General features: G+C 39.3%; 1 protein-coding gene across 1 annotated transcript in view; it reads right to left on the bottom strand.

Moving 5' to 3' along the window:
• Nucleotides 1-15,548, bottom strand: part of IL1RAPL2 (interleukin 1 receptor accessory protein like 2) — a 556,734-nt gene that overhangs the window by 125,300 nt on the left and 415,886 nt on the right. The window contains 1 exon segment of the mRNA XM_030576453.1: nucleotides 12,393-12,467. Coding sequence (XP_030432313.1) covers nucleotides 12,393-12,467 — 75 coding nt within the window.

Below are 15,548 nucleotides of genomic sequence, written 5' to 3'. Positions count from 1 at the left end.
ATGAGGCAAGGTTGCTCAAAACGGTGTTATTCATTCATGCTTGTTTTATTCAGCAATACTTGAAGCACATTTACTCTAAGTAGCGGGTTGATCAAAACACAGGGCTATTGAGTATCCCATTGAAAGGTTTTTGGACCATTCAGCCTGATCCCTTTTTAAACTGAAGGTCGTTTCATTCTTGAATTGCATGATCCCACTAAATACTGCCGCAAAACATCACAGTAACACCGATAAATGTTCATAGATACAGTGCTGTCGGTTGTAACCTGTTACATTACAATATCACATGGTCTACCTACTGGCAAGGTGAGGTATTTCATAACCACGAGCGACCTGGCAAGTTTGGTATTTTAATATTAATCAACACTCAAGTTTCTCTTTCTCTCTATTTTATTATTTTCACATCAAAATCTCCTACTACTATATTTGTTTAGAAAATTATTTTTATTACATTGTGGTTGGTTTTTCCATGTATGCAAATGGGAAACCAAATTTCTTCATGAGAGACTCAGCTTGGTAGATAGCTGGGGTAGAATGTAGAACTTTTAATTCCCATCTCTAGGTGGAAACTGGGTCCATAAAACTAGCCAACAGAGCCATTGGTTAAACAAGATGCTACATACATGTAGAAAAATGGCCAGCAATTCAGACTATTCTTAGACATAACCCACTGTTAGCAGATTAGATGTTCATTAAAAGCAGGTGGTTGTGGGAACTCATCCTATTTCTCCCACCACAGATGTGGCATTCTGCTGAGTGCTTGAGTTACAGAACATCAGTTTCCTTCCCAGTTACACTTGCGTTTCATCTGATTTGATACAGGATCTAAATTAGGTTCAATAGAGTCAGCATCGGCTTTGAAAACTGGTGATTTCAATCAAGGGCGTAGTGAGGAAATAAAACTTTATACACATGCCAGCTGTTCAGTTGCCCCCTATTTAATCTCATAATCATCTATTATTGTCTGCTAAAAAGTCAGATTCCTCGGGTTGCCTTTTTAAAAAATAAATTCTGCCAGCATTCCAGAAGGCCCAGATCCAGCATATGCTGTAAACAACAGCAGGTATTGGAACATGAACCAGCATATTTTTCCTTTTCTGTTTAGTGAATGTAGAGATCATGAAAGATATCGAAGTGCCAATCCCAGAGACTGAAGTTCCCTGGTTACCTTCCAAACATATACAACATGGGTAGCAGAAGCAGCACATGGTTCCTTTGCTTCAACCATAATCCGGAGAGACCACTGAAAAAATTATTTCAGTCCCCAGGTCTATTTAAATCCTGGGTCTCTCTGATGAGATTGTCATCTAAACACCAACAGTGGACATCTATCCACTGTTTTGAGTTCCTCACATAATCTCACAAAGGCCACCAAAAGTGACTACTTCCTACTAAACTGGCCCATTGTTGAAACTTAGGGGTAAAAAGTTTAGTAGCCCATAACCAATCCTTTGAGCCTTCCATAATTCTATCGAGATCAAACTTAATAAATCAGGTAGCGTGTAATAAATTGTTTGACAGTTTTCACTGGGAATTAGCTATCATATTTCTAAGGTGCGCACTGCCATGGTATCTAAGTACTCTACTGATAGCGTTAGGGCCTTTGAGATGGGAAAGTTGGATCCACAATACCCCAATATTTAAAATACCTAGAGTGGTTGAAACCTTCCAAATACTTTCACAGTCATTAGGTTTTGGGGACTTTTAGTAAATATATTTTTAGAAATTAGATGAATGGCAAGTCTAAAAATCGACTTTAGTCTGTAGCACAATAAGGTAAGTAATTGCAGTATGTGCACCACAGGAAATCAGAAAATGAGAGGTACATAAATGAAGAATATACACAACACTATTACTGTTAGAAAAGGACACTCTCTCTCTTTGTATATACTTTTAACAACATTTTTGGAGGCTATTTTCCACAGTCATAGGTCACTTATTATATGTAGGAATGCCTGTTTATGTGTATTAATAGAACTTTTTTGCAAAACATGTGGAGTAGTTAGGTGTGTTGTTACACACTCAGCACAAACAAAGGGGTATGCATGCAGATGTGTGAACAAAATATTTGCAGGCCTATTTGAAAATTAGCTCAGTAAATAAGAGGTTTGCATATTACCAAAGATGACCTGTTGATCTTTCATCTGAAAAAGCTTCTAGAATATAACTTGTTTAATATGGAATGTCTATTCCTGTGCACTACAGGTTATTTACCTGTGGATTTCCTATTTATTTCAGTGAGAAGCAATGGGGGGTGTCCGTGCCCCATTACACATGAACCCTGACATGCCTGTAGAAAATTAAGGTGTTGATAAACATGAATTCATTTGCAAATTCCCCTGTAATAATAGCCATAATTTCAGATAGGAGTTACACCGGGAGAGACTGTGCAGAATAGCTGAACTTGGAATTTGTCAGCACCTGAATTAATGCTAAAGTAGGATGCTGCCCCTTTATCACGTACAGTACTTACAATATGAATAGTTATTTGATCGTGAGTAGCATTCATTTTGCCATGTAAAATTTGCAAAAGCTAAACTGCAGTCCCACAGAGAACCTCTCGGTCAATTTTCTTTGGTAAAACTGATTGCCTAATGTGAGCTGTATAATCTCTACAATCTGGTCTCTAAAGTGGATTCATGGCAGAGCTGTTTGAATGAGGCAAAAACTTTTCCAGAAATATTTGTTTGCATTTAAAAAAAAATTTCAGTTGTTTGTTTGGTTTTGTTCTTTCCCCATTTCCTGCATTCCTTCCCACTCTCCATACAAATTTTCTAGCAAAACACTTTTCTGCCGGGTATGTTTACTAAAACAGAATTTGAAGGGAATATTGCCGATTATTCACTGAAAGTGGATTTCAAATTCATCAGTGCAGGTATTTCAGTTGGAAACCTGATTATAAAAGAGTTAACGCTTGTCCAGTCAAGGAATTTATGGTTCTACAGGGCCAACACATCTCATCAAAACAGCAGCAATTCCCAGTTCTGCATACTGAAGATGTGCAACGAACTCACAAAAGAGCTACAAACCCCCAAGGATTTGTGAAAATTATTTGAAATAGATCAGGGTTTTCTCTCACTTATGGGAGGGCAATTTGTGAATAGAAAAAGAGGTGGAATTTATCGAATACATTTTGTTAGTTAATTATTCTCTTCCCTCTAGTCATTGGCTCTGGATAAATGAGCTAGGATATGTAGCTCAATCACGGATGACTGACTTTCAAAAAAAAAAGTCTGAAAATTCTGAACCCATAAACTATTCAGCTTGGTCAGTGAAGCATGGAAAATGCTTTGAGTTAGGAGAGAATTGTACGAAGCTTGACCAATAAAGCAGGCAGCACCATTTGCAAGCCATGTAATTGAGTCTGTATTAGTAAAGTATGCAATTCATTTAGACCTTAGATCTGCTAAATTTAAATTGCTATTTACTTATGCCATTGTGTGAGCACTATGTGCAAGTCTATCAGCAAAGTTTGCTGCTTCAGCAATAAGTGTATTGCTTAAAGGGTTAAGAGCCTGATGCTACAAATACTTACCTTTCCGAGTAAAGCTATACATGTAGAGTAGTTCCATTTAGCTTTCATGGGACTATTCACACGTATAAATGTATTCATCTGCTTGAAAATGCTAAAACTGGTAAACTTGTATATGGTATTAAGTATATAAAAACATACCCACTACTAGACAACTGCATTTATCATGAAGTTGGCCTATTAACCTAAAAATGTGGAATAGAAAGTGCAGTGTGTTCCAGTGTGTTTCCAATGCTTTCTACTGTCTGTATTATTGATTTCCACTTGATATTTGGCTGCTGAAAAGGCAAGTACTATATGCATTCGGTAGATAGTGAAGGTATCAGTGCTTTATAGACAAATCGTCCTTTGAGACTCTCATTTGTAGGCAGAATCTAAGAATAGAACAGTAAATCAATCTGGTTGTAATAGTGAAACTTCAGTTTTGTAATACAAGCAATTCACTCCTGTAAGACAAAAATAAATACAAGAGTATCTAGGACAAAGTTAAGTGTGAAAATAATCCAGATATAGACTACATTCAACAAAAGTTTGATAGTTTTTTTTTTTAAATTCTTTTCTTTTGATAACAAGTCTTAAGTTGTGTCTATATAACTATGGCACCCAAGATTGTGAGTTTACAATATCCTGATTTTAATAAATAGGAATGATGTAATCACTCTTCATTTTCTGCACCGTGGTTGCCTTTGGAATAGACTATGAATTTCCATTTTCTATGCCTCAGAAAGGGAAGATTCATAAGAATGATTAATCCATATTTTAATCTTGGATATGCACTGTGGAAAAACGAGGAGCAGGATGCATGGTCTAGACCTTTCTCACTCTTGTATATTTTGAATGATTGATCGTTCTGCCTCTTCTCTATATTTTAGTGAGTCTGTAAATAAGTGGAGACAAGGAATGGCATACCCAGCAAACTGCAGAATGTTGAAAAGGTCAGAATAGTGCAGACAGACATTAATGTCCTGTAATATACAGAATATATGAGGCATTCACCTTCTCCTAACTCAGTCATATGACAAACAAACATCAAATGGAACAACATGAATGCATTCCAGTGACAGTGTTTTTAATGAGTATGGAAAATGGTGTGAACTGCCCATTTTTATTACAACCCAAAAGCTATATAGCTACTCTCCTAGTAGTACATACATATATTCCCCACTTTCAATTGCATAGTATCACACATATAAGTATGACAAATACACATCAGTCAAATGCATTTAAGTTTAGTTTCATGATCAGAACCTAAGAAAGATAAGGAAAAACTTGGGTGAATATTTAATCCTCAATGTTCTATCTACCTACCATTTCCTACCTCCATCGCTGCAGCGTCTGAGCACCTCAGACTCCTTTGAAATAAGGAAGTATTGTCCCCATTTTGCAGATGAAGAACTGAGGCACCTGGTAGATTAAGAGGCTTGCCCAAAGGCACACACAAAGTGTGTGGCAGAGTGAGGAATACAGCTGTTTTCCAGGAGTCTCATTCCAGCATCCTTCCCACTAGACCATCCTTTCTGCTTCTAGTCCCGTGGCCTGGACTTTTCTTTTCTGGAGGAAATATGACTTGGAACAATCCAAATGCAATAAATATTGCAAAGAAATGGTGGGTGGAGTAGTGTGTTTATTGACTTCAATGACAGTTTTGTCTGAGCAAGGATATATAGGTACACTTGCTGGTCATTTGGACAAAGTTGTCATTGGCTTCTATGTGAACTTTGCAGAAGATGTGCAAGTTCAGTCCCATGAGGTTTACAATCAGTTTGTAAATGTCTGTGGATGAAAGCCACTATGGAAATGTGAGCCATTATAAACTCAGTGGCTTTTACTTCAAGAATTTTACATTGTGGTAGTGCAGATAAGAAAGAAAATAAAAGAGATATGACTGAAGTTTTAAGACACCTCTATGGCAAATTTTGTCTTAAAGGATATTTGTCTGGTATCGATGGATATTGTGCCATAAAAATAAACAGGATAAAATCATTATGTCCTCAAAGTTGTACATTAAGAAGCCTGATGCAAAACCCAATGAAGAATACAAAATACTTCAACAGAAACACAACAGTAATGAAATATGTAAGTATAGAGTAGGTCAGCTTCTGCTCTCTGATATGTTAGTGAAAATCTCATGGATGTCTTTGGGTGTTAACTACATGGGAGAGCGAGCAGAATTTGGCCCAGTGTCCCCAAATCAGTCAAACTGTCACAAATAGCAGCTGCCAAACTCTGTTCTCTGTTACCTCTGCACATATCTGGATTAATCATACTGAAATTGATAGCGACTGTGGATTAAACCACCCTAAAGGCAGAATCTGGTATCTAGTTTCTAAATGTAGCATTTTGGCTTTATCCCTGGGAAAAGCTATTAAAAATGAACCAAATTAGCATTAAAGCATTAGCTGTAATACACAGTGTATTTAGGGAACTTTTTCTAAAGCTAAATGTCAGACAATGTGTCTCTAATATTCTGTACAGATTAGTACAAAAGCTTTTGTAATAGACGCAAATCCTACCTCCCCCAGTGGAGGCACGCATGGCCTGGAAAGCAGTGGAACTTCTGCATTTCTGCTGCAGAGCAGATGCATGCTTCAGAGAGCCCATTCATAGGAACTCTGTGGAGAACTGCTCTTTAATAGTTTTCTTCCCTATAAGTATGGAGAGCTAGTGGTACTGCAGCTTCATGGATCCATTGTCCTAAACGGTTAGATAGGGGATGTGGAATCATGATAGACAGTAAAAGTTCAAGGTGGTAGACATAGCAATGGGATGTAAGCTCCATAGTTCTGAATCTGGGATATGGTTTGGGGCAAGATTCTGTCCTCACTATGTACCTAGGCATTTGCTCAGACTTTGCATATGGAAAAAGGAATTTAAGACATTGAAGAATAGTTTTTAGCCCGGTTTGTGGAATACATAATGCACTCAGTTTAATGATGAAGACTATGGCTGTGGGGTAAATTACACTGCCTACCATCAAGTATTATTGAGTATTACTAGAGGAGGATGGATATCTACAGAATAGTCTAGCAGGAAAGATTCTGCTACCTATAAAATGTTATTGGTTCAACTATGAAACTAACATTCTAGGTAGCATATTTTCCAATAGTAAGATACAGAATGCTTTTTACATTATATATAGTAGGTGGGGCTGGAATCACCCAACAATTCCCATAATAAAACAAAGAAAACTACCATGAATCCTGGCAAGGTAAATCCCTTGACACTTCCCTTGTTTGGAAAATGAATTAACCGAGAAATTTGCCCTTCTTAAAGTAATGCTTATGTCACCCTTCTTTACTATATTTCTGAGGTCAAAGCAAATATATATTGTTAAAACCAGATGATACATAAATGATGGATTCAACTACTATACACACTGACATGCAAACATTCATTTCAATTACACCTAATCCTAAAGAAATATCCATAAAGAGGAGATTTTACCTAAAATTAATTGTAATAAAGGCCAAGGAATGAACAGCTCTAGTTCTGTTGGCATGTGACGTTTTCTGATCTTTAGCTCCTCTAAGGAATATGTAATTCTAAGTAGAGCTGGGTGAACTTTTTCAGACAAATGGTTTATTTAACAGCTTAAACAGGAGAAACGGAGAGCAGCCTATCCAAAAATGGCCTATGCCCTGCAGGTTAAGATGCTCACCTAGCAGGGGGAAAATCTGAGTTCTAGTCCCTGCTCTGTAGTAGAGTAGAGATTCACACCTGGGTCTCCCACATCCCAGGCAACTGCCCTAACTGCTGGGGTAAAGATTAGAAAGCAAGAGTTAGATACACAGACCTCACCTACTGGGCTAAAGGTTTAAGGCATGGGCCACAGACACACAGTTTGCTGGTCCAAACAGGGCCAGTGCAAGGATGTTTTGGGCCCTAAGTGAAGCTTCTACCTTGCACCCTTCTCCCCCCCCGCCCCTGCCCTGAGGTGCCCCCACCAAAGGCAGCTCTCCCCCTCTGCCCTGAGGCACCCCCCCGTGGCAGCTTCCCCCCTCGTGGCAGCTCCCCAGCCTTCGCCCTGAGGCACCCCCCTTGCCCCAGCTCACCCCTGCCCTGCCTCCACTCCGAGCACGCTGTGGCTGCTTCACTTCTCCTGCCTCCCAAGCTTAGGCACCGCAAGCCAGGGAGGCGGGAGAAGTGAAGCAGCCACGGCGTGCTCGGGGAGGAGGCGGGGCAGGGGTGAGCTGGGGCAGGGAATTCCCCTGCGTGCCGCCCCCCCCTTACTTGCTGCAGGCGGCCCTCCCCGCTCTCCCCTGCCCCAGCTCCCTCCACCTAAATGCCTGCGGTGACTGGGGCAGCTGAAGATCTGGCTGCCGTGGTCGCTGCAAAAGAAAATGGTGCCCCCCCAATCCTAGCGCCCTAGGCGATCGCCTAGGTCACCTAAATGGTTGCACTGGCCTTGGGTCCAAAGCAGACATTGCTGATGAATTCCAAAGCATTTAACAATGTGATTATTTTTTTCTGATTTTGCTGTTTGCTGCCTGAAACAGAAAAATCAATTATTCACCCAGCATCAGCCCCAGTGGTAGTTAGATGAGTCTAGGAGCTGCTCTATTATAACCTAGCTTGCATGGCCCCTTTGGGGCCATTGTTTAGCAAAGAATTAGAGCACAGCTGTGCTTCACCCCTTCTCTGAACACACCCTTTATATGCTCCCTACATCAGGGTGCATGCACCAGCCCACTAGGCTAGTTTTATGCTTGTTAAGACTCTCCCACCCCCATACTAGGGGAATTCTCCACTGTTTCATTACAGGTGGATCGTGGTTCTTTGTACTGCCTGAGAGGTGCAGAGGTTCTCTTGCCTGATCTGGCTCCTAGCTCAAAGTCATCTGGCTGCTTAGAATTGATGCAGTGAGGATGATCTTCAGATTCATAGTCTCAGCATGTTGAGACAGTAAACAAAGTTCCATAGGAAAGGGAAGAGGGAAATAACGTTGAAATACAATTAGCAAAGTAATGTACCAACAGTTTGTCACAAGATTGATAGCACAGCACGCTTCACTTACAGTCACCACAGTCACACATTTAGAAAATGACAAATCTGTCCTGCCCTGCTTCCAAAAGAAGTGGATTTTTATTCCGATGGTCTGAACAGTCATATTCAGATCTTTAAAACTGATTGAATCAGAACCTGAAGCTTTGAGATGTACAGATCTCCCTGTTTTGATTTTTAAAACTACACTAGGAATTCTGCAACAAGTAGTGGACAAATTTAGGCTAAATAAGGTTTAACAAAGAAGCAGCCATATTTTGTGGCAGAAGTAAATGCGCAGTGTAGAAAGCAAGAATCTTAAAGCACGTTACAAACTTTATCCTCAGAATCCTCCAAGAGGTATTAACACATTTTCCAGGTCAGAAAATTATGTCTGACAGGAGTTATGTCACTTGACCAAGGGCACTATCAAATCGCTGTGGAGCGGGAAAATTTTTTTGATCCCTAATCATCTGCAGAAGCTACAAGGCCATACCTTCTCCTGACAAATACAGTACAATATGGCCAGATTCAATGGATTGCAGGGCTAGTCATCTGACATAAGGATGAATATATATTTGTTCAAAAATCTTGAACAAATATTCTGCCAGCTTTAACACTTAGCTTTGAACTATTGGAAAGCCTTGAAGGATCTTCATTAGGAAACAGTTAAGACTATTAGAGGAAACTCAAGTATTTGAAGAACTAATCTTTAAAATATAATGTCAATGTATAGAAGGTTAAGTCTGCTGCATATTCTATAATGAGATTGTGATTCACAAATCCTTTCAAAACCCATAATGCTTATGAATATTAAAATAAAAAATTCTGGAAGAAAATTAGCAATCAAAGCAAGCAGTTAAATCAATCTATTGTACTTCCCTTCTAGTTTTGTCCAAGGCTGAAATTATTGTCTGGTTTAGCAAAGTGTCTTGGATAATTAAATTGTTTTGAGCTATCAGACTAGTCCTCTGTGATGCTCTCTGGTCCTCTTGTCATCTCTCTGTCTTGCTTGCTCTCCTCAGCAGAGACAAACAGAGAAAACAAGCGGGTGGCAATTTGTAGTTTCTACTTCCATCTGAACTTGACAGGGCTGTTTTGATTTTGTGAAATTCCAAAGCATGGAAAAAGAAAAAAAAAATCACACACCTTAAGAAGAAACAAGACATGCTCTGGTGCTTATCTGAAGCCTGAAGGAACTCTTATCTATTGTCAATAAGAACCATGCAAACCCATCTTCTTATAGTAGAGAAAGCTAATAGGTGAATACTGAAGTTGGAAATTAGGTCACATAAGATGATGACTGTGGTCAGGCTACTAACTGCTCTTAAAAAATCCTGTGTAAATGTTGAGATTTATAGGGATACTATCATTAAATCCTGTGTAAATATTGGATATAGGAAATATTAACTGCTATTCTCCTGGGCCTACAAAGAGAAGACAACTAAAGATTCATTTGGCAATGGAAAGCTAAACTGGTCTTTCTATTAAAGTGGCCACGTTAATGGAGTGAATGTTGTTTATTTGGTACGTAGTAGCATTTTAATATTTGCCTGACTATTTAAAGGGCATATACAAATTGGATACACAGGTTAATCTCCTGGGATTATTGACATTGTAAAATTAGGATGATTTTGAATAGAATATTTATGTTGATTTCTAATACAAATATATCAGAACACACACTGTTGGTACATACAGGCAACATTTTAAGACAGGCAAATAAACAAATTAAAACCAGCAGCTACCTCACCCCTGTCCACAACTCTCACCAGAACTCTCCACCCAATGCCTCTTTCACACTCTGTAGTATAGAGAAAAATGTGTTGTGCTCTGAAGATCAACAAATCCTTCCACACTGAGAGAGAGAGAGAGAGAGAGAGAGAGAGAGAGAGAGAGAGAGAGTGTGCCGGGGGTGGGGAGGTAGGTTCTGAAACTCTGGACCCCTCACTGAGAATTCTCTACTCCCAGCTCCTTGCCTTTTAAATCAAAGTGGGTACAGCTGGAAGAACACTCTCAGTGCTTTAGAACTATATTTAGGGTACTGTTACCTTGTAAACATTAATCTTTCAGCATATTATGGAAGTTTAGAAACAATAACGAAACATACCACTGCGTCAGCAAGAAAGTGCTGCATGTAAATTCCTAGATCCTAGGGGACAGCTAATGGATTATACTGTGGGACAAAAGAATGCAAGGACTTTTATTTCCCTCTAGAGATATTCTGAAATCCTATTACTGCAACATATCTCCCAGGGGTAGGAGATTCTTTTGTATCAACACTTTTTACTAGTAGAAAAAAATAGTTTTGTATGGGGAACCAGTCAAAGAAATATTCTGCAGGGGCTAGATATGTAAGATGAGGTGGGGGGAATTGAGGTTAGAAAGGAAGATCCAATAAGAGTATAGGAAACAAGGATGTGCATGTTTTGTATTACTTTGTTTCACTGATGTACTTGGGGACAGTTCACCACCCTCGAAAGATTCATTAATTCTGTTGTTTTTTTCAAAAAAGTAAAATCTATGAGCGTAATTAATGGAACTGAATTGGCGTTCAGCTTGCTGGGATGATCCAAAACCCATGTCAGTGGGTGTCTTGACAGTGATTACAGTGAGTTTTGGATGATGCCCTTTGGACCTGTGTGTGTATGTGTTTGTTTTCATCACTAAGGAGCTAATTCAATCATCAGACACATGCACACAAATCTGAATTAAGATAATTGGAGTATCCATATCTGAGGGCAGGATTTGGCCCTGTGTACTTTAGGCAGAATTCACTGTTGCCTTCTCTCTAGCAATCCTTACAAACTGTTGAAAGTTAATTTTTAAGATGAACTCAGGTCATAAACAATTCACATTATCGTCCACAACTTAACAGACAGTCCAATTCAAGGACCTAAGTTCCATTCAATGGGACTTAAACACATGCATAAGTGCTTTGAGGAAAAGGGATGCACTTAAGCACAAGCCTGAAGTTAATTTTACTGAATTGGGATGTAGAACAGTAGGTTTACATTAAAAACATATGGCCCTATCACACTGGTATCTGTGCAACACAATCTAACAATCTCAAATCATGATCCTACTTCCATTTATGTGTAAATCAGGATTCAGTGGTCTTGTTCCAATGTAAACCTAGAGCCAGAGCAGAGTCAGGCAAATAACTCAATTTAAGCATGATAAGGCTAACAGTCTGTCAAAACAAATGCTTCTTTTATAACTTAAACCCACACACTTCAATCCTCAACAGTATCTGCAATTCCATACCTCAACACAAGGAATGTTTCCAACCTAACAAGACTTCCACCAGAACTTCAAAATCCCACTATTACCCACAGCAACAATGTGGCCCACAGCTAACTACTCTCAAAAAGGTCACTTTGCAGAACTCTCTTATAAAGTTTCTTCCTGTTACCGCAAGTGTCTGTGGCTGATTAAGATTCAGACACATTCAGGCTAGCAGGAGAGACAGACAAAAGAATACAAAGGTTTTCATCAAAGAATAAACAATGCATTCTTTCCCTTTATCTTTTAAAGGATCACCATCCTGTATTTTATTAAAATATTTGTCTCCTATGCATGGTGACCATTGACTGACCAGTGTAGGCACCAATGAAGGCATCCATTAATTTATCAATCACACACTCAAAAGAACAGCAGCCCCGCATATTTAATACTCAGGGTACCAATTAGTATTGCCATTCCTTGAAGCTACACAAACTTATTTCTTTAAACTGCTGTTGCAGTAAATTCTACCATTATAAAATGAGAAGCAGCAAACTGATTTGCATGTAATAACAGTGGCAATAAACCTTTCAATTTTTCCCATCTGTTACCAGAACTGATATTTAGGCTCTATTATTCCCAGAAGGGGACTTACCCAGCTGGACATCTATGACACTCGGATGGTTCTCCACAGGGAACAATGGTTTTGGAGGTTTGTCGGTGAGCAAAGCTAGAAAATGAAAACAAGTAATGGAAAAATTGAGACAAATTACAATTAGAGGAAGATTCTGTCACACAGAAGCTACTGAGTATTTGCAGACTTGATGACATGTAAACATTTATTACACAACGTTGCTGCTGGGCTGTTATGCTGTCGATACAGTATCAATTCCCTAGCAGGCTTAGTGGCCAATTGATTCAGTGGAAGCACTTACGTTTTAAAATATAATACAATAAATTGACTCCTGTCTGGGGGTGTCGTCTTCATTTTGTTGGATAATAAACTGAACAGAATGAATTTCCTTTACGTGTTTTAGGTCCTGATCTTGTAAAGTCTAATACACATGCCTAACTTTTTAGTGAGACCACTCCCAGTGTGTAACGAACTGGATTGCTCACAGGTATAGAAGTGAGCATATTTAAGGCCTTGTCTGTTCTTAAAAGTTAGATTGATGGAGCTACATTGGCTGTGCTTAATTTGTAATGAAAGAGGTGCCCGAGCTCAAGCTATTACATGCGGAGACTCAAGAAATGTTTTTATATTCATAACTGATGCAGCAAACCCATAGGTGTCAGGGCTATGAACTGCTAAGCCTGAAGGTGCCAGGGCTCAGCCCTGGCAAGCCTGGCACAAGTTAAGCACTGTACCTTGGTCAGCAGTATGAAAAGAATCCACACACCTGACTGATGGAACTCTGTCGATCTAGCTCCCAGTATGTAGACACAGCTGTATCAGTGAAAAAGAAAGCCTCTGCCAAGACAGCTACTGTAATTTGTGGAAGTGGTGTTCCTACACAGATAGAAAACCCTCTTCCGTCCTGATTCAAAGTTCATTAAGTCAATGGAAAGACTCCCAGTGATTTTAATGGGCTTTGGATCTGGACCTAAGTATCATTTAGTCAATGCAACACTGATTTTATTTTGTGTGTGTGTGTGTGTGTGTGTGTGTGTGTGTGTGTGTGTGTGTGTGTGTGTGTGTGTGTGTGTGTGTGTGTGTGTGTGTGTGTGTGTGTGTGTGTAAAAAAGACATTTGCTATTACAAATTAGGTGGCTTTTCTTTATGGAACTATAGGGTATATAGGGAAGTCAGCAAGTATAGAACACATGGCAGCTGTACCTGTATTTTAATTTTGATAAATAGTAATGCAGAATATATGTATGTTAGGAGACCTATACCTATACTGCCCCCCTCCTTTTTATATTTCTTAAGTTTTACATTTTTAAGGGAATTTACATTTCCCCTGCTTTCTGAAGATATATTTCAATGCCCAATTCCAGAACGAAAATAAAAAGTGACAGAATGGAGATCAGTTATAGAAGTCCTAGGCAAAGGACTGGGAGTCAGAAGACTTGGGTTGTAGTCCTGGTGCTGCCTCACTTAATCTGGGATGCAGAGTCAGTCTCTGTGCCTCATTTTCTGCATCTGTAAGCTGCTATTTCCCCTGTATGTAAAGCATTCTGATATGCACAATGAAAAGCATTACTCTAGTGTTAGGTATTAATATTATATAACAAACACCATAAATAATGTTTCCCCCTATTACATAATCTGTTTCTCTCTGTTCCTTCTACTTTAGACTGCTATGTACTGGTGTGCTCATTCGTAGTCCCTTTCACCTGTCAATCCTGACTATTAACCCTTCAGATTTAGCTGCCCTCTGAATTACTTATTCTTCCCAAACAAATGATGTCATGGCAGAGCAAACATGTAAGAGGTGCCCTCAACAGTCAATGTTGGTTTTGATCATTAGAAACGGGCATTTTCCCCTCTAGAGGGTTTTTAAACCTCCTCCTACCACAGCCTGTCTTTGTGGGTATTTCAGTGGAAAGCACAGCTACAGACAATGGTTGTGATCCAGATCCTGAGTGCCTTCACTATGGAGCTCCGCACCCTCCAACCCCATTTGTTTGAAGAGTCATTTAATTGAAATATTTAGATGTTTACAAAACAAATTTGTTTTTACCACAAGAATTCACTGAAATTGACCTGAATTTGCTAGTTTGTTTCGGTTGACCTGAATCTGCATTTTTTTTGCACACAAAGGTGGTGCACAAAAAGTTTCACCCAGCTCTCATGGTAGACCCCATGCTATGAGCTAAATGGTTTCCTAACACTCAGGCAGAGCAGCCTCCAAATCGCTTAGCTATACAGATAAATAGAGGTTCGGGAGAAGAGGGCAATGATAGGTAGTTGTGTTGTAAGAGAATGGCAGACAATACTTTCCCACTGCAGGCACTATATTTTTCATTTAGTGATTGTTAGGATTTCCTCTCTTCTTATACTTCAATTCCTCTCTTGAAATTGTCAATAAATAATAAGTTAGAAACAGTTAAGAACCACTGACCCAGAAGTATATAAAATGAAATGTAATCTGCTATCAATCATAAAAAAATGATTTTGTGAAATTCTCTGTTGGTGTCCCTTAGTATACTGTAAAGATTAGATGTGCTCCCTAGCATTTGCTGGAAGGGTACCTCATCACTAGAGACACAAGCTGATAAAATTGTTTTTCTGCACTTTTGGTTTAGTTTCTTTATTGGTTCTTGTTTGTGCTAGGTAGGCGCACTGGAAAGAGGCAGAAGGAAGCAATTGTTAAAGGAATAGGAAGAATACAACAGTACTCCAGCTGCATAAGGTTCTGCTGAGGTCACCAGCCTCTGAAAACAATGATCCTTCTAGGAGAACCATAGAAAATACATTGTTACCCAGGAGGAATGATTCCCTCTCACTCCCACACTAGCCTGTTGGCCTGTGCCTGAAAGTCTGGGGCACCAAGTATATTCAGTGTCAAAGTAACAGGAGTTAAAGAAAAGCTGTTTTTGATTGCAGTCTCTATAAGGACTTTTTCCAAAGCCCACTGAAGTCAGTGCAAAGCTCATGGCTTCAATGGCACTTTGGTACAGGCCTTAAGGGTTTGATCCTGCCAGTTTCCGAGCACTCACAGAATTGAGGCCTAGGTGCAAAGTGATGGCTCATTTCTTAATCTAGATTTCATTCTGCACTCTGGAAAAAAAAAGCCAGACTAAATTGCCATTTATTAGCATATTTTGACTGATTTATGTCCAAGGGGTAATTTACGTGACCTTAGAA

This window comes from Gopherus evgoodei, chromosome 9 (genome assembly GCF_007399415.2).
Source record: "Gopherus evgoodei ecotype Sinaloan lineage chromosome 9, rGopEvg1_v1.p, whole genome shotgun sequence".
Lineage (NCBI taxonomy): Eukaryota > Metazoa > Chordata > Testudines > Testudinidae > Gopherus > Gopherus evgoodei.
The sequence above is the reverse complement of the archived record's forward strand: the minus strand, read 5'-3'. Positions and strand labels throughout refer to the sequence as shown.